The sequence below is a fragment of the Prinia subflava genome, chromosome 27 (genome assembly GCF_021018805.1).
Source record: "Prinia subflava isolate CZ2003 ecotype Zambia chromosome 27, Cam_Psub_1.2, whole genome shotgun sequence".
Classification (NCBI taxonomy): Eukaryota; Metazoa; Chordata; class Aves; order Passeriformes; family Cisticolidae; genus Prinia; species Prinia subflava.
In genome coordinates, this window is record NC_086273.1 from 3,822,960 (window position 1) to 3,840,082 (window position 17,123).

At 55.3% G+C, this 17,123-nt stretch overlaps 2 protein-coding genes across 2 annotated transcripts; both read right to left on the reverse strand.

Moving 5' to 3' along the window:
• Positions 1-8,641: 8,641 nt before the first annotated feature.
• Positions 8,642-11,428, reverse strand: LOC134562342 (serine/threonine-protein kinase pim-1-like). Its single transcript, XM_063419719.1, has 6 exons — positions 11,415-11,428; positions 10,326-10,447; positions 9,729-10,057; positions 9,549-9,599; positions 8,978-9,344; positions 8,642-8,670 (listed from the first exon to the last, which is right to left on the reverse strand). Exons 1-6 carry the CDS (start codon positions 11,426-11,428, stop codon positions 8,642-8,644), a joined length of 912 nt encoding a protein of 303 aa, XP_063275789.1.
• Positions 11,429-15,251: 3,823 nt separating this feature from the next.
• LOC134562343 (olfactory receptor 14A16-like) lies at positions 15,252-16,234 on the reverse strand. The gene has a single exon (XM_063419720.1). It carries the CDS (start codon positions 16,230-16,232, stop codon positions 15,252-15,254), a length of 981 nt encoding a protein of 326 aa, XP_063275790.1. The 5' UTR covers positions 16,233-16,234.
• Between the last annotated feature and the right edge of the window lie 889 nt (positions 16,235-17,123).

The following is a 17,123-nucleotide window of genomic DNA, read 5'->3' on the forward strand; positions in this document are numbered from 1 at the left end:
GCCTCCCTTTGCTCAAGTGCAGTGACGGAGCCTGACACCGTTCCCATCCCCCCACGCGCACTGGCACGGTGCGGTCCAGTTTCCGCTTCCTGGTTTATTGTAACAATGGCTCCTGCCCTCAGCTGCACGGCCGGAGCAGCGAGCTCTGCAGCCTTCTGTGTGATGCGATCCGTCTCTACCTGCCCCGATTTCACGGCGCGTGGAGGAGACCCCTCCTGTCTGCGCCCCATGGCAGCTTCCCCCACCGCGGCGGCAGAACTCCCGTCCGCTTTCGCCTCCAGCTTAGGCTGTGCGAGCACGGGCGGTCGCGGAGCCTGCCCTGTGTTCTTTGGAGTGAGTATCATTTCCCCAAAGTGTAAAAGTTCACGTTCCCCGACTTCAATTTCCTCCTCCTCCGTTTCAAACCCCTCCTGTGCAAACTGTTCTTGCCCGTGGCAAGAATCCTCCCCCCGCCCCCGGTGGCGCGGCTGGTGCTGCATTCCTCGCCCTACCCCCTCCCGACCTTGTTTCTCTGCGGGGGTTGGGGAAGGCAAGGTCGCAGGACCTCGGGCTGGTCGCCGTGGTTTCCTGGCAGGGGGGCGGGGAAGAGCCCGAAATGGACGGTGAAGTCTCAGCTGTGGAGCACTAGCATGCCTTTCTCTGGGTTTGGATTTATGTGGAGAAGGCTCGAGCTCGTAAAGTATCATGTCAAAGTGCTCTTGAGAGGCAGGATTAATAACACAGTGTAATTTTCCCGGGACTGGTGAAGAAGTCATTGGCAAACTGACGCTTTGCGGTGGGGTCTGGGAAGATGCTGCAGACTGATTCTGAGCATTTGTCCCATCCTCGGGGTTTACAAGCAAAATTTGGGGTGGCTGCTGAGTCGAGGCTTGAGCAGTTGGCTCCTCCTTGCCTCTCAGCTGCCGTGGGAGATCTGATTTCTCCCCGGTGTGCTGCGCTATGATTTCCAGCAATGTCCGAGCTGGTGCCAGCAATTTCAGAGCTGTCTTATCTCTCTTTGTGGCTTTTTGATATAGCTTTTTGTTTACCTCTTCCCAGAAATTTACTTGGAACAATAGTTCCGTCTTGCAACGTGGAATCTCAAGGCAAATCCATTTTAGAAGAGCTCTCAGCTCCTTGTTAGATAAAGCTGCAGGCTGTGCAGCAACAATATTTTGCAGAGATGTTAGAATATGTAATTGCTCTTGGGATATGTTCCCCCCCATGTTCTGGGTTTCTGACTGGTCTCACCTAGATGCAGCCTTCTCCTCCCTCTGGAACTGGAATCGGAGTTGTCCCCGCTGTCCTGCAGCTGCGAGATGACGCTCCCCGGGCCCCTGGGTCACGTCAGTCCGATTGGAGATTCAGAGGACGGCGAACTGCTGACTCTGCTGTTATCTTCTGATGACGGAGTTTTGTCTTCTCCTGAGAGTCTTTGGCTGTCGAGACGGCTCGAAGGACCAGTTCTCGGGGTTGATGTTCCCCGAGATTCCCCTCGGGGCGGCCGTTCCCCGAGGTGGTGAAATCTTCCCCCAGGGTTGCTGTTCCCTGGGTATTTTCCTGGGGTTGCTGTTCCCCAAGATAATAAGGTTTTCTGTCTCCTCTTTGCCCTGAGCGTTTCACACCGAAGGCAGAGACGACACTGTGAGTCCAGCAGCTCAAGTTATCAAGGTTGTTTATTTCATATTATCTAACAGTTCTTGTTCGGCTTTGCAAGGCGTCCCCAGCAAAGCAAGACACGCCGTTGGACTGGCGCTGGGCTGCCGCTGGACTGGGGCGGATCAGAGAGCCCCGTACCTTATGTACCGTCCTCCCGACCCAACCACAGTCCAAGACGTATTTATTGTTTACAGAACATTACCAATACTAACTTGCTACGCTAACATGTCAGTTCTATTCTAAACCAATCTCTAAAGTCCAAATCAGCAAAAGATGGGGGATGAGAACAAGAACAAGGAAACTAGGGGCCACTCCCCAATTCCTCCATCTTGTCCTCTCAGCCCCGTATACTATGAATCCTAATCTCTATATTTATACCCTATGACAAACTACTATCTACTTCTAAATTCTTAGGATCTGTGATTCTTCCTTCATGTGAGCATTCACTTCCATGGATAGAAGCCAGAATCAGAGTCCTTCTGGGCTCTGCGGGAGGCTGGCTGACCCCCTTGTACAGATCCCAGACCCCCCTGTACAGCCCCCTGACCCTCCAGGGCTGTCAGAGGGATCCCCTGGACTCCAACAACTCAGGGCCTGTTGTCCAGGCCTTGGCACTTCAGGGAAATGGTTTAGTGCTGGGCTTGACACTGCTAGGTGAATGGCTGGACTGGATGTGCTCAGAGGGCTTTTCCAACAGAAAGGATTCCATAATTCCAGGATTCCATCTGCTGGATTCAGCCAGGCCCATGTTAGCAGCATTACTTTGCACAAAAAGTTTCCTCTTGCTCAGGTCTTGTGGCCTAAGGCTTCAGCTCCTTCAGCTCCTGGTGCAAAGCTGCTCATGCTGAACAAGATGACTCGGAGAGAAGAATACAGTTCATGCAATTCCTTCTGGGACACTGAGAGGGGAGGATGTGGAAACAGGAGCAGTGTTTGGTGTGGCCTCCTCTCTGCCCTTCACACCTTTCAGCCCTTTGAACCAGCCCAGAGCTTTCTCCAAGAGTGCAATGGAGCAGCTGTTCCTGCTCCCAGCTCTGGCTCTTCCCAGGCTCTGGCCTTGCCTGCTTTTGTCCCTCTTGCTGTGCCCTCTGTTCCCCTGTGCTCGGTGGCTGCTGCCCAGGACTGTGGCACTGGCACAGATCCCGTGGTTGAGCCCCTCCTTTCTCTGCCCTTGGAGCTGCCTGGGCACAGCAGCCTTTTCCATCTGGAAGCTGCACATGGAGAGGGAGTCCCCACCTGTGTTCCTTGCACAAGCCCCAGGAGCCCAGGGCTGCCATCTCAAGGCCCTGCTGGCCCTGAGGGCTCCCAGGTGCCTCAGGCTGCTGTGACACCCCTGCACACGGGAGGGAAGAGTGGCAGGGCTGTGCTCAAAGTCAGCTCCATGTGCTGCTGCTGCTGCTGTGGGGGTCATTTGTGCAGCCCTGCCCAGAGGGAGGGATCAGCTCCAGGCCCTGCTGCTGCTCCCTGGGCTCAGCCCCAGGTTGGTTGTTGCTGGCAGTGCCAGCAGAGGCGGTGGCTGCAGCAGCGGGTGCTGACAGTGCCCCAAGCCCCGGGGTCGCAGGGGTCCCTGGGCTGGGGCTGGCAGGGAGCTGCCCCTTGTTCTCCTCTGCCCTGCAGAGCTGGGCCGGCCACAAGTGGGGTAGCACAGCAAACAGGGAGCCTGCCAGACCCCTGCAGCCCTGTCTGCTCAGAGTTTGGCCCTTGGAGCTGCAGGTGCACAAAGGCAGCTGCTTCTGCTCCCTCTGTGTGTGCCCGTGTTCAGCAGTGCTGCTCCATCAGTCTGTGCCCAGCACCGGGGAAAAGCCTCAGCCCTGCAGGGCCAGGAGCTGCCAGGCTGTGCCTGAGCAGCTCAGCCAGCGGGAAGGGAGCTGCTCCACACGGGAACCAGCAGCAAAGCACTGGAGCATCTCGTTCTTGGGCACAGCCCAAATTTTGGGAGGGAATAACAGAGTTATTCACGTGCATTGGTGCATCAGCACTGCAGGTGCTGTGCCTGCAAACACAGGGTTTGAGATGTGCAAAAGAATTCTGCAGCTCTTGACTGGATCAGGATGTCACCAGTGCTGAACTCCAGTTTAGTCCAAAGCAACCACTTTACACCTTTGCTGGTCTCTGCTAGATCTTTTTCTTCAGGGTATGCAGACAAAAGCAAACAGAGGAGGAGCCTACATTTTCATTGTTTATCCAAAATGTATCTCATTTTGCTGTGCATTCCTCTTTCAGGATGTTTTATCTGCTTAACAAGAAAAAGAAAAAAGAAAAAAACAGGAAAAATAAGAAAGGGAAAACAAAAACCAAATGTGTAGTGAAACTTCTTATGTAACTTTAGATTAAGACATAACTTATCTTTTTAAACAGAGAACTCTGTTACATACTTTGTGAATGTTCTGATGGCATGGATCCATCTTACTGACCTCAGTATCCTTTTTTCAAAGATTTTGGGCTGTCTTTCCAATATTAAGTTATTTTAAATTGTGGTTGAATCACTAGAAAATTGAAAGATGTATTGTGCATGAATGTGTCTTGAGGGTAAAAGTAGCTTGAAACTTGGACCTCAAGTGTTGCAACTGAAAGTTATGAATCCTAATGGATTGTGTTACAGCAGCCTTTACTCAAGCATGTGCAGCATCACAAAGACTTCACCAGTGGAGGTGGGGGTACCTTGAGCTTTGTCCTGTGCCACTCTGGGATGTCATGAAACAGGACTTCACCTGCCACCAGCCCAGGTCACCCTCCGCCACCCCAGCTCCTTGTGTCCCCCAAAGCAGACACAAAGTGTTTTTGCTGCTCCCCCCTTGGCACAAATCCACAAGATCTGGGATTTTCTCAAGTCTTGATGTCTCCATTGTGCCTAAAGAACCAGCAGCCCATCCTGATGAATACAGTGAGTTACACGGATGGTTGTCAGCTCCCCTCCCTGCCTAGAAATACTGAAACTGCTTCTGAATGCTGCTCCCTTCAGCTCTTGGACATTTACTCACACAGAGATAGGAAAAAATATCCCCTGGCTGTTGGTGTACAAGTGAGTTATCCCAAAGTTAGAGCTCTGTGGGAAATCTCTATCCATCCCTATCCTTTTAATATATCCATAGGTGAGGGTGTGCATGGATGTGTACAGAACCTTGTACAGAAAGGAAGGAGTGTGCAAGGAATGTGACTGACACTTTCACTCTTGGTGTTCATTCCATAGCCATGGATACAAAGACATTATGGAAACCCTGACACAGACAGACCCTTCTGTCCGTGCACACAGAGACATCCCAGAGCCCCTGGCACACACAGACCCTTCTGTCCATGGGTACAGACACATCCCAGAGCCCCCGGCACACACAGACCCTTCTGTCCATGCATACAGACATATCCCAGAGCCCCTGGCACACACACACCCTTCTGTCCATGCACACAGACACATCCCAGAGCCCCTGGCACACACAGACCCTTCTGTCCATGCAGACAGACACATCCCAGAGCCCCTGGCACACACAGACCCTTCTGTCCATGGGTACAGACACATCCCAGAGCCCCTGGCACACACAGACCCTTCTGTCCATGGGTACAGACACATCCCAGAGCCCCTGGCACACACAGACCCTTCTGTCCATGCACACAGACACATCCCAGAGCCCCTGGCACACACAGACCCTTCTGTCCATGCATACAGACACATCCCAGAGCCCCTGGCACACACAGACCCTTCTGTCCATGGGTACAGACACATCCCAGAGCCCCTGGCACACACAGACCCTTCTGTCCATGGGTACAGACACATCCCAGAGCCCCTGGCACACACAGACCCTTCTGTCCATGCATACAGACACATCCCAGAGCTCTGGCACACACAGACCCTTCTGTCCCTGGAGGACGCAGCGCGGCGGGTGGGGCCGGTTGGTGGCAGCGAGTCCCGCACAGCAGGCCAGACCCGGCTCCAGCCCTGCCAGGCCCTGCCAAGGCTCAGTGCCGCCTCCTCTGCAATGGGAAAGCCCTTCAGCCTTGTCCCTGCCCACAGGGGCACTGCTGGCCTGGCAGCACAGCTTGTTTCCTCCACAGGCTGCAGGAGATGAGAACACAACCCTTGCAAACACTGAGTGCAAGCCACAGCTCTGGGTGCTCCCCATGACCCTCAGCCCTGGCACCACTGCCTGCCCCAAGCTTCAGGGGATGCAGGGGGAGCCCGGCTGGGCTCTGCCCTGGGGCCATCCTGCAGGCAGAGCTGCAAACAGGGAGCATTTCCTTGCCACAAACAGCCAAGCCAGGGGTGCAGGGCAGCTGCTCCAGCCCGCACTGCACTGCTGTGTGCTGTGCCCTGGGGCTGGGGCTCCCTGCAGAGGGGACTGCACTGGTGTGCCAGAGGAGACAAAGAAGCTTCAGCTTCACCTGAGTGAGGTGGGTGGGTGGGCTGGGAAGAGTGGGGAGGGTGAAGGGGATTCCCAGAGCTCATCTTGCTAGAAGGACAAGGAAAAGGGAGCAGGAACTCAGCACTGAGAAGAGCTGAGGGCTGGACAGCAGCTCTGAATGACACTAAAATGCCACAGGACTTCTGAGACATTGTTGCTCTTCAGCCAGGGACAGGATGAAGCCCTAAACCTGGGATTTGGTCTTTCTGGTGGGGAGGGGCATCAAGGAAGGCAACAGTGTGATGGAGACTGTGATGGGCTGGGAACTCCCTGGGGGAAAGGAGGGAGCAGTTGTGAGAGTCAATAGCTGGTGGGAGAGAGAAATGTTCAGAGAATGGCTGAGCTAAAGCTTTGGCAAGCTGATAAATGTCATCTGGGGGCATCCCAGATTGATTGCATTTACGAAGTTATTGAACAAGTTTATTTTTGGAGGGTGTGATGTTTTCCCTCAGAAATGTACACTCTGCAAACTTGAGCTGCATTGCCAAAATGCTCAAGCAAGTCTCTGCTGCAGGTCACACCATTTCTTCCTTGGCTGATTCTGGCCCGGGGCTGAGTTGCAGCAGAGCCCTGGCAGAGCCCAGAGCAGCCTCAGCACCCACAGAGCCTGGCTGCAAGGAGAGAAACCAGAACCCACCCGTCAGATGAAGGCTCCTGTCCCCCTTGTTCCAGTGCCCGCCGTGCCCAGGCCATGCTGGCCGTGCCCAGAGCGGTGCCCAGAGCTGCCCATCATTGCTGCCCTCGGCAGCAGAGCAGGAGGGCAGGACATGTGCCCAGCCTGCAGCCAGCCGTGGCACATCCACCTCCTCAGCAGCTGCCCACAGCAGGATGCTCCTGTGCTGGCTGCCATCTCCCAAAAGCTCTGATCCCACCCAGGCCAAGAAGACGGGACCCACCTGACGCCATCCGCCGCTGGAAGAAAAGCTGCTCCCAAACGATGTCCTCAGCCTTCTCCAAGGGCACGGCCCATCCACGGCACAGCTGGTCCCAAGCACTTCCCCATCCAGACTGGACACCACCTAGAACACTTCCTTTAGAAAAACAAACAGCAAATTAACAAAAACATAATACAGACAAAAAGGGAAAATGAGGGAAAAGGCACAGTGGATACTGGGGGCTGTTGGCAGGGCCAGGACCCCACTCCCATTTCATACCCACCCCAGCCCATGGCCCCAGCCCTGACAAAAAGCAGCTTGGTAGCCCACTGGAGAATCATATGCATCCACCCCAGCAAAGAGAAACCTTTGTTTCCCAGACAGGCTGTGCCATTCCCAAATCTGGGAGCATCTCCCTGTGTGTGCACTCATCTGCAAATTCTCTGTGGAGCCTGGCTTTGAAGAAGGTGCCAGAATCGAAGTCCATCAGCTTCAGCTTTGTGGTGGCCTGGTCAAGGAAGAGGTTGTCATCCTTGATGTCGTCCTGGCTGTCTCCAGCAGCAGCAGCCCCACCTGGTACAGCTTCTCCAGGGGCTCCTTCTCCTTCCCTGGGATGAGACCAGGCTGTCAGTGTTCTACCCAGGGCCCCAGCTGGCAGTGACCCAGGACAAGCCAAACCACCTGGAATGGAAGCCAGCAGTGCTGGGCAGAGCAGCTCAGCTCCAGCACAGGGGCTGTGTGTTCCCATCTGATGAGCCCTGTGCAGTGACACAGGCAGGACAAAAACGTCTGGGTTTCTTTGCTTCGGATTGCCAAGACATGTGTGGAGCTGGAACTTACCAGGGCCCTGCATCAAAGTGTGCCTGTGGCTCTGTCCCTTCTTCTATGGCAGATGAATATCCTGCATCCAAGGATGACAGAACAGGTCTTCTACTGAAGGCCTGTCCACATCATGAATGGATAAACACCACCTGATGAGATCTTGACACTCTGCAGGGAGAAACCAGAAACCGCCGGTCAGTTGGAGAAGGCTCCTGTCCGCTTTGCCCCACTGTTCCCATGCCCAGGCCATGCTGCATTTGCTCAGAGCTGGGCCTAAACTTCCCAGGAATTCCCTGTTTTGGAGGAGAGCAGGACAGCAGGACATGTGCCACCTCCTTAGCAGCTGCCAGAGCAGGATGCTCACGAGCCCGCTGCTGTCTCCCAGCACTGGTATTCCCCCCATGCCCAGAGATGAGGATCCACCTTGAGAGAGCCGTGGTGGCAGCGAGAGCTGATGGTCCCAGCTGATCCTGTGGCCCCTCCTGAAAGGGAGCTCCCCACAGACCATCTGGTGCAGCAGGATGCCCAGGGACCAGACGGTAGCTGGCTGTCCATAGTACCAGCCATAGTTGTTCCATTCCGGGGGGCTGTATGATGGTGTTCCTATGGAATACAGATGGATTTCATCAGGGGGATGCTGCTGCTCCCAGAGCCTGGCCCCAGCATCCTTGGGCATGCAGGGGCTGCCCCAGAGGCACGTGGTGTGACCTGCTGCCCTCTGGCCAGCACCTGGGACTTGTGTGCAAACTTAGGGGTTGGAAAAGAAGCCACTGGTGTTGGAAGAGGGCAGGGGAAGCCCTGGCAAGACCCAACCATGACAAGGAAAACCCCACTCAGGGCTGGATAAAACCATGCCTTCTTCCTCCCTGTCTGCATTGCCCCAAAAACATTATGAACCCAAAGCAAACAGGGCTAGCACAGCAGTCCCAGCCCTTTCTCACCTGCATACCAAACTGGCTGGTGCACAGGTTCTGGCTCCCCCACTCTCTGCTACCCACAGCCACGGGTGTTTCTGTCAGGGTGGCTGACCCAGCCCCAGCCCCAGTCCTGGGCAGAGTTGCTGGCAAAGGCTGCCAGCAGGGCTGGAAGCTGCTAGAACCCACACCTGCTCAAAGGCAACTGGGTGGAAGACTTAGTGCCATGACTGTCAGGGAAAGGGAGAATCTCCAGTGCCACACCCAGGCTGTGCTGTGACATGTTGGGCCAGGAGATGTCTAGAACAAGGACAACACCCCGGCAAGGGCTCACCTGCAAAGCGTGTGTAGGCTGTGTCCTGCAGGTAGGTGCCACAGCCAAAATCAATCAGTTTGGCCTGCCCGGTGCCCAGGTCAACCAGGATGTTCTCTGGTTTGATGTCGCGGTGCAGGACCCCGCAGCTGGTGCAGTGCCGCACGGCCTCCAGCACCTGGTGGAACAGCTCCCGTGCCACCTCCTCGCTCAGGAACCCCCGTGCCCAAATGAAGTGCTGGAGGTCCTGACACCGCTCCGGGCGCTCCATGATGATAATGATGTCATTGGGGAGCTCCAGCCACTCCAGCAGCTGGACGACACCAGGGAAGCCAGTGGAGACCTTGTGCAGCAGCACGATCTCCAGGGGTGCGCTGGTGCCGTTGGGCTGTGGGAGGAGCACGATGCCGTCAGTGGGGCTGAGGCCGTGCCAGGGGTCGGGGACCCCTCAGCCAGCCCGGGATGCTCTGCGCCCTTCGCTGGCCTCACACCCGCTCTCCCTGCAGGTGTTCTGGCAGCTTCCACCCTGCCAGGCCTCAGCTCATCCCCGCCCAGCATGGCCCAGCTTCTCCTGCTGGCCCCGCGCACTCACCAGTTTGCCCCAGTGCTGGATGCGGTTCCGTGGCACCCTTTTGATGGCCACCTGCAAGGCAAGGGGAGCAGCAGGCTGAGCTCACTGCCTGCCCTGCCCAGCCCCAGCCTCCTTCTCCTCCGCCCTCCTCCTCCTCATCTGCTCCTTCCTCGTCCACTGGCCACCGGCCCCGCCACTCACCGGGGCACGGTCTGAGATCCGTGTGGCCGCCCAGACGCTGCCGAAGCCGCCGCGGCCCAGCAGCGAACCCAGGCGGTTCTGCTCCTGGAGGGGCTGCTGCGCCTTCCCTGCCGGCGAGACGCGGCTGTCAGCGCTCGGCCCGGGGCCAGGAACGGCCCCTGAGGGTGCCTCGAGCGGCCTGGGCTGGGCATCCCCAGGGGTTCGCTCCTGGCAATGGGACAGCGGCGGCTCAGGGCCGGCAGCCGCGCTGCCGAGCGGAGGAGCTCGGGCCGGGGAAGCCGCAGCGGAGGCGGCGGGAGTGACCGCAGTGCCTTTGTCCCCTGCGGGCCCTGGGAGGAGTGGGGGTAGGGGCCAGAGCCGGGGCCGGGACTGGGGCCAGGGCCGGGGCCGGGGCCGGGGCCGGGGCCGGGGCCGGGGCCGGGGCTGGGGCCGGAGCCGGGGCCGGGGCTGGGGCCAGGGTCGGGGCCGGGGCCGGGTCCAGGGCAGGGGCCGAGGCCGGAGCAGGGGCCGGGGCTGGGGCCGGGGTCGGGGCCAGGCTCGGCACAGGCGCAGCCAAAGGCCGGCGATGCCACCCCAGCCCCAGGCACTGATGCCCGCCAAGCAGCGCCCCAGCCATGACGGCCAGAGCTGGGCGAAGGCGAGACCACGGTGAGATGCCCGGGGGCAGGGACGGGGCAGCCCCGCTTGGGGCTGAGGGCGGGTCGGGGGCATGGCCCAGCCTGGAAGGGAAGAGAGAGACTGGGAAAGGAGGGGACACCGAGAAAGGGAGACTGGAAGAGGTTTCAGGACTGTGGGAGAGGGAGAGGGGAAGCACGGGTTGGTCGGCAAAGCCGCTTTTTTCTTTGCTGCTGCTGCTGCTGCTGCTGCTGCTGCTGCTGCTGCCGCTGCTGCTGCTGCAACTGAAGCCCCAGGGCCGTTTGCTTCCGTGTCAGTTTTTTCCGTTGCCCCCTTGGCCTCGCGCTGAGCCCAGCGCTCCCCAGGGCAACCCCTGAGCCTGTCCAAACACGGGAACTTGGCCGTGTTCAGCCAAGACCCAGAGTCTTGACTCCTGCACAGTGACAGAGGAATCCCCTTGGCTGCTGCTGTGCATTGGCCCTGCTGAGGGTCAGACACTGTCACAGCACATTCCCTGAATGCAGAATTTGTACCTGACCCAAGCACTGCACTTGTGTCTCCAGCATTGCTTTCCAAGAAAAACAGGGAAAGGCAAACAGGATGTAGACCATGGTATTTTACAGTGTCTAAAACTTGACTAGTCATGGATCTTAGAGGTGAGATCCACTTGGAATAATGAAATGGAGAAGAGTTTAAGATGGAAAAGGGGAGCACATAAATAAACAGAGAAAAACATCTTGGATTGTTTCTTTCCACTTTCATTTCATTTCCTAAAAGCTGTTTCAGCTTTTCCAGAATCTTCTCCACAGTCCTGTCTGCTCTTTCATGTAACCTTTCCTGGAGAACGAGTTGCAGCTTCTGTCAAAAGATATCCCACCAATGCCGCTTCTCTTGACTTCCCACACCATTTGTGCTGCAGTAGTCTTGCAGCAAAGCAGGAGAAAGGTTTTGAGAATTTGACAACATTTTCTTTCCTTTCCCCTTGTGGGCTGGGGAGTTGTGCCATTGGTAAGGTTTTCATTGTTCCTGTTCTACCCTAAGAAAACAGGAAAGACTACCAGGGGTCCCTACTGGGAGTCTGTCATCGTCCACCCAAGCAGGGAGAAGAGGTGAACAACTTCTTCTAGAAGCAGCTGGAGAATGTTTCAGGATCACCAGCCCTTGCTCTTGTAGGTGACTTTAACCTAGCAGACATCTGCTGGGAACTTAATACAGCAGAAAAGAGGCAGTCCAGGAAGGTTTTGGAGTGGATGGAGGACAACTTTTTGTGACAGCTGATGAGTGAGGCCACCAGGGGAGGGACTATGTTTGACCTGTTGTTTGCAAACAGAGAAGGGCTGGTGGGAGATGTGGTGGTTGGAGGCTGCTTAAAGCACAGGGATCATGAAGTTACAGAGTTCTCAATATTCTGTGAAATCAGGAGGAACATCAATAAGATTTTTACTTTGGACTTCTGGAGAGCAGACTTTGGCCTATTTAGGAGATTTCTTCAGAGAGTTCCTTGGGAAGCAGCCCTTAAAAACAGAGGAGTCCAGGAAAGGTGGGTGTGCTTCAAGGCAGAGATCTTGAGTGCAGAGGAACAGACTGTCCCTGTGTGCTGAAAGATGAGCTGACAAGGCAAATGTCCAGCCTGGATGGGCAAGGGGATTTTGAAGGAAGTAAGGAATAAAAAGAGGATGTATCATTTTAGGAAGGAGGGTCAGGTCTCTCAGGAAGCATTTAAGGGGGTTGCAAGGGCACGTAGCAAAAGAAATCAGAGAGGCCAAAGCTCAGTTTGAAGTCATTTTGGCAACTTTTGTAAAGGATAATAAAAATGTTTTTACAAATATATTAACAGCAAAAAGGAAGGGTAAGACCAACCTTTGTTCTCTACTGGATGTGGGAGGGAACTTAGGAACTGCAGATGAGGAGAAGGCAGAAGTGCTTAATGCCTTCTTTGGCTCAGTCTTTAGTGGGAAGACGGCTTGTCCTCAGGACAGCTCCCTCCTGGGCTGGTAGATGGTGTCAGGGAGCAGAATGGTGCCCCTGTTATCCAGGAGGAGGCAGTCAGAGAACTGCTGAGCCCCTTGGATGTTCATAATCCATGGGCCCAGATGGGATCCAGCCCAGGGTGATGAGGGAGCTGGCAGATGAGCTTGTGAAGCCGCTCTCCATCACTGACCAACAGTCCTGGCTCACTGGTGAGCTTCCAGAGGACTGGAGGTTGGCCAATGTGTTGTGTGACCCCTACACGAGAAGGGTAGAAAGGAGGATCCTGGTAATTATAGGCCAGTTTGATATGGCAAACTTATCTAAAATTCAGAATCTTAGAAGCATTTACTGTGCTTAAGCAGATGGAGGGGCAGCAGAAATTTACAGCTTATTTAGCAACCATGTAAAATCAGAAACACAACTTGTAACGGAACACGAGGATTTAGTTGATAGGTAAAGGCCATAGAGATGAGATAAGATGTATGTTGTGTATATTGTGAAAACTCAGTAAAGCAAGACTTAGGTATTGTGAAAACCTGATAAAGCAGAACCTGTGGCTAAAGAAACCACTAAGAATCAGGCTCCTGGTTTTGGCCAGGACAAACTGACCTTGCAATTAGCCAAATCATTAGTGCACCTCTGCCCAGAGACAGAGGTCAAACAGTGAACAACTGAGGAAGACCTCTTACTTCATCAGAAGACTCCAGCCAGCCACTCCCAGGAGGTGTGGCACCAGAGACTAATTATAATATGAAGTGCAAGGAGGTGGAGAGTGGGCAGGGAATGGGCGAGCAGGGAGGGGTGGTTTTGTGGGATCTAAGTGTATTTAACCCTTAAACCTGTCTCAACCATGTACGCAGGTATGGTGGAAAATCCCCTGTGTGTTCCAGCTGGAAATAAAACATAGCAGCTTTAGAGTTTGAATTGTTAAATCCTTATCCCACAACTCAAGTCAGCCTGACCTCAGTACCCAGTAGGGCACTGCAGCAGTTTATCCTGGGTGTCATCACACAGCACCTACAGGATGGCCAGGGTATCAGGCCCAGCCAGGATGGGTTTAAGAGCAGAAGGTTGTGTTTGACCACCTGGGTCTTCTTTTATGACAAGGTGACCCACCTGGTGGCTGCAGGGAAGGCTGTGGATGTTGTGTACCTGGATTTCAGCAAGGCCTTTGACACCGTCTCCCTCAGCACACTCCTGGAAAAGCTGGCAGCCCACAGCTTGGACAGGAGCACTCTGTGCTGGGTTAGGAACTGGCTGCATGGCCAGGCCCAGAGAGTGGTGGTGAAGGTTCTGCATCCAGCTGGTGGCCAGGCACCAGTGGTGTTCCTCAGGGGTCTGTGCTGGGGTCACTTCTGTTCAATATTTTTATTGACAACATGGGTGAGGGGATTAAGTCTTTCATTATTAAATTTGAAGCTGACACTAAGCTTGGACTGTGTGTCCATTTGTTGGAAGATAGGACGGCTCTGCAGGGAGACCTGGAATGATTGGATGGATGGGCAGAGTCCAACAGGATGAAGTTTAATAAGTCCAAGTGCTGAGTCCTGCACTTTGGCCACAACAAGCCCTGCAGTGCTCCAGGCTGGGGACAGAGTGGCTGGACAGTGGGCAGGCAGAAAGGGACGTGGGGCAGTGCTGGACAGCAGGCTGGACATGAGGCAGCAGTGTGGGCAGGTGGGCAAGAAGGCCAATGGCTCCTGGCCTGGATCAGGAATGGTGTGGGCAGCAGGAGCAGGGCAGGGATTCTTCCCCTGTGCTGGGCACTGCTGAGGCTGCACCTCGAGTGCTGTGTCCAGTTCTGGGCCCCCAATTTAGGAAGGACATGGAGGGGCTGGAGCGTGTCCAGAGAAGGGCAACAAGGCTGGTGAGGGGTGTGGAACACAAGTGCTGTGAGGAGTGGCTGAGGGAGCTGGGGTTGTTTATCCTGGAGAAGAGGAGGCTCAGGGGAGACAAGGTGGTGTCAGGGCACAGGTTGGACTTGATGATCTCCAAGGTCTTTTCCAACCTGGCTGATTCTGTGATTCTCTGAAACCACCCTTGCAGCAGTTGCAGGATGAGCCCTGGGCCTCCTCTTGAGAAGGTGCAGCAGCCCAGGTCCCTCAGCTTCTCCTCACAGCCCCAAAGCCCATCCTGTCAGTCCTGCAGAGCCTCTGCAGCCCCTCCTCATTGCCCAGAGCAGGGAGCCCCACAGGCAGACACAGCAGGGCAGATGTGCCCCCCTGGCCTATGGTGCCTCTGGCAAGGGAGCAGCAGGAGGCCCTGCAGGAGCCTGCAGACAATTCCTGAAGCACTTGGAGGATGATCCTGCTCCCCAAGGGATGTTCCCATGGTGTGATGCTGTTTGCCCCCAGCCTGCCCACGGCCACCCTGGGGCTGCTGACGGGGCTTTTCTGTGCTGAGCATTGGCCTGGCCGTGTTGTGGAGAGAGCCTGGGCAAGGAGCCTGCAGCCCCCAGGCCCTGGCCTGAGGCGTCAGCGCTGCCCCAGCAGTGCCCATGGCCTGTCCCTGCTGCAGCCCCGGCACTGCCACCCCCAGCCCTGTGCCCGGCCCCGAGAGCACTCAGGCCCTACAGCAACAGCAGGGCCAGGAGGGCAGCGGGGCAGGGCCACGGCAGCAGCACTGGCAACACCAAGTGCTGCTGCTGCTGGGCACAGCTGCTGTGCCAGCACTGATCTGCCCCAGCTCTGCACACAGACATTGCTGCTGCAGCCACAGAGAAGGGAACACAAGAGGGATTATCCAGTGAAAACTCTGCTGGGAGATCCTTTTATTTAAAGCTTCTGAGAGCACAGCTCCTCATTGACACAGTCTAGGATGAGAGAAAGTTTGCAGAATACGAAGATAAGAAAAGGCATAAATAATAGCTTTGGTTTGTGAACATGAATGAAAACTAAAACAAAGGAAAAAACCTGAAAACCAAACCACAGAGGGCTGTCATAGATGTCTTTTATTACAAGTAATTTGCAGAAATGAGCCAGAAGTTTTGTGTTTCTGAAATCGTCCAGTGATCAGTGTCCACACTGCAGCCTTGAGCTCCTGGTTCCTCAGGCTGTAGATGAGGGGGTTCAGGGCTGGAGGCACCACCGAGTACAGAACTGACAGGGACAGATCCAGGGATGGGGAGGAGACAGAGGGGGGCTTCAGACAGGCAAAGGCTGCAGTGCTGAGGAAAAGGGAGACCACGGCCAGGTGAGGGAGGCAGGTGGAAAAGGCTTTGTGCCATCCCTGCTCACAGGGGATCCTCAGAACAGCCACGAAGATCTGCACATAGGAGAAAACAATGAACACAAAACAACCAAAAAATAGAAAAGCACTTAGCACAATGAGTCCTACTTCCCTGAGGTAGGATTTGGAGCAGGAGAGCTTGAGGATGTGTGGGATTTCACAGAAGAACTGGCCTAGGGCATTGCCATGGCACAGGGGCAGGGAAAATGTATTGGCTGTGTGCAGCAGAGCAGTGAGAAAGGCACTGGCCCAGGCAGCTGCTGCCATGTGGGCACAAGCTCTGCTGCCCAGGAGGGTCCTGTAGTGCAGGGGTTTGCAGATGGACACGTAGCGGTCGTAGCACATGATGGTGAGGAGATAATACTCTGCTGAAATGAAAAATAGAAGGAAAAAGAGCTGTGCAACACATCCTTCATAGGAGATGTTCGTGGTGTCCCAGAGGGAATTGTGCATGGCTTTGGGCACAGTGGTGAGGATGGAGCCCAGGTCGCTGAGGGCCAGGTTGAGCAGGAAGAAGAACATGGGGCTGTGCAGGAGGTGGCCACAGGCTACGGCGCTGATGATGAGGCCGTTGGCCAGGAGGGCAGCCAGGGAGATGGCCAGGAAGAGGCAGAAGTGCAGGAGCTGCAGCTGCCGCGTGTGTGCCAATGGCAGCAGGAGGAAGTGGCTGATGGAGCTGCTGTTGAACATTTCCTCACTCTGTGCATCATGGACTGTTGAAAGAAGACATTGACAAGCTGAGACCAAACTCCTTTAGTCAACTGTTTTTTTTTTTTAGGAATTCCCCTCAAAACTAGTTCTCTTCCTTTGGGAGAGCTTCAGTAAGCTCTTTTTTTTTTTAAGCTTGGTTTTGTTCAGCTATGTTATTGCCCTATCTTCAGCATTGCTCTCACACTGAACACTGGGGAGCCCATAAGGAAAAGAGAGCTCCCAGTGCCCCAGTGCAGTCAGACATGCTGGTCCCCACATATTAGTCCTTAGCTCATTTCACCTCCTTCTATTTCAGATTGATTACAGTTAAAACTCCTTCTCGAAAAATGAGGTGACGTTTCTGAAAGCTCCAAACTCTGTCTCTCTTAACCCTTCTCTCATTCCCTGTGCAGGTGGACAGAGACACATTCCAAGGGCTGGTCTACCTCTGTGCTTCCAGGAGCTGTGCCTACTGGGAGCTGTTTCTCTCCATCCAAGCCTTGTCCCTGCCAGTGCTCCCACAGCCCAGCCCAGCCCTGGGGGCTCAGCTCTGCCCTGCACACCCCTCCCAGCACAGGGCACTGCCCAGGGGCATCTCCCTGGCACCAGGGCCTTAAGGACAGCTCAGACAAACAGAGATGCTGCAAGCCAAGGTGCTGCTGCTGCTTTCTGTAGCTAGAGGAGGGTGAGGAGGCACTTTCTGAGGGAGATCTCAGGCACATCTGCTGATCCCCAGGGTGACAGTGCAGGAGTGTCAGTGACACAGACAACCCCGACAGCCCCTTTCCCTTTCCTTCCTGAGAAAGCTGAGAGCAGCCCTGGCCATGCAGCACCATCTCCACAGCAGCAGGAATCTGCCCTGATCGGGGTGGCTCCTTCCACCTCCAACTT

Bases quoted from the DNA above. Each gene is read 5' to 3' on its own strand.
- LOC134562343 (XM_063419720.1), bottom strand. From the start codon at position 16,232: ATGTTCAACAGCAGCTCCATCAGCCACTTCCTCCTGCTGCCATTGGCA.
- LOC134562342 (XM_063419719.1), bottom strand. The intron at 10,058-10,325 runs GCGGGCATCAGT...CACTCCTCCCAG, and splicing joins CATGGCTGGGGCGCTGCTTG to GGCCCGCAGGGGACAAAGGC. The intron at 8,671-8,977 runs GTGAGCCCTTGC...TTTGGTATGCAG, and splicing joins AGCCTACACACGCTTTGCAG to GTGAGAAAGGGCTGGGACTG.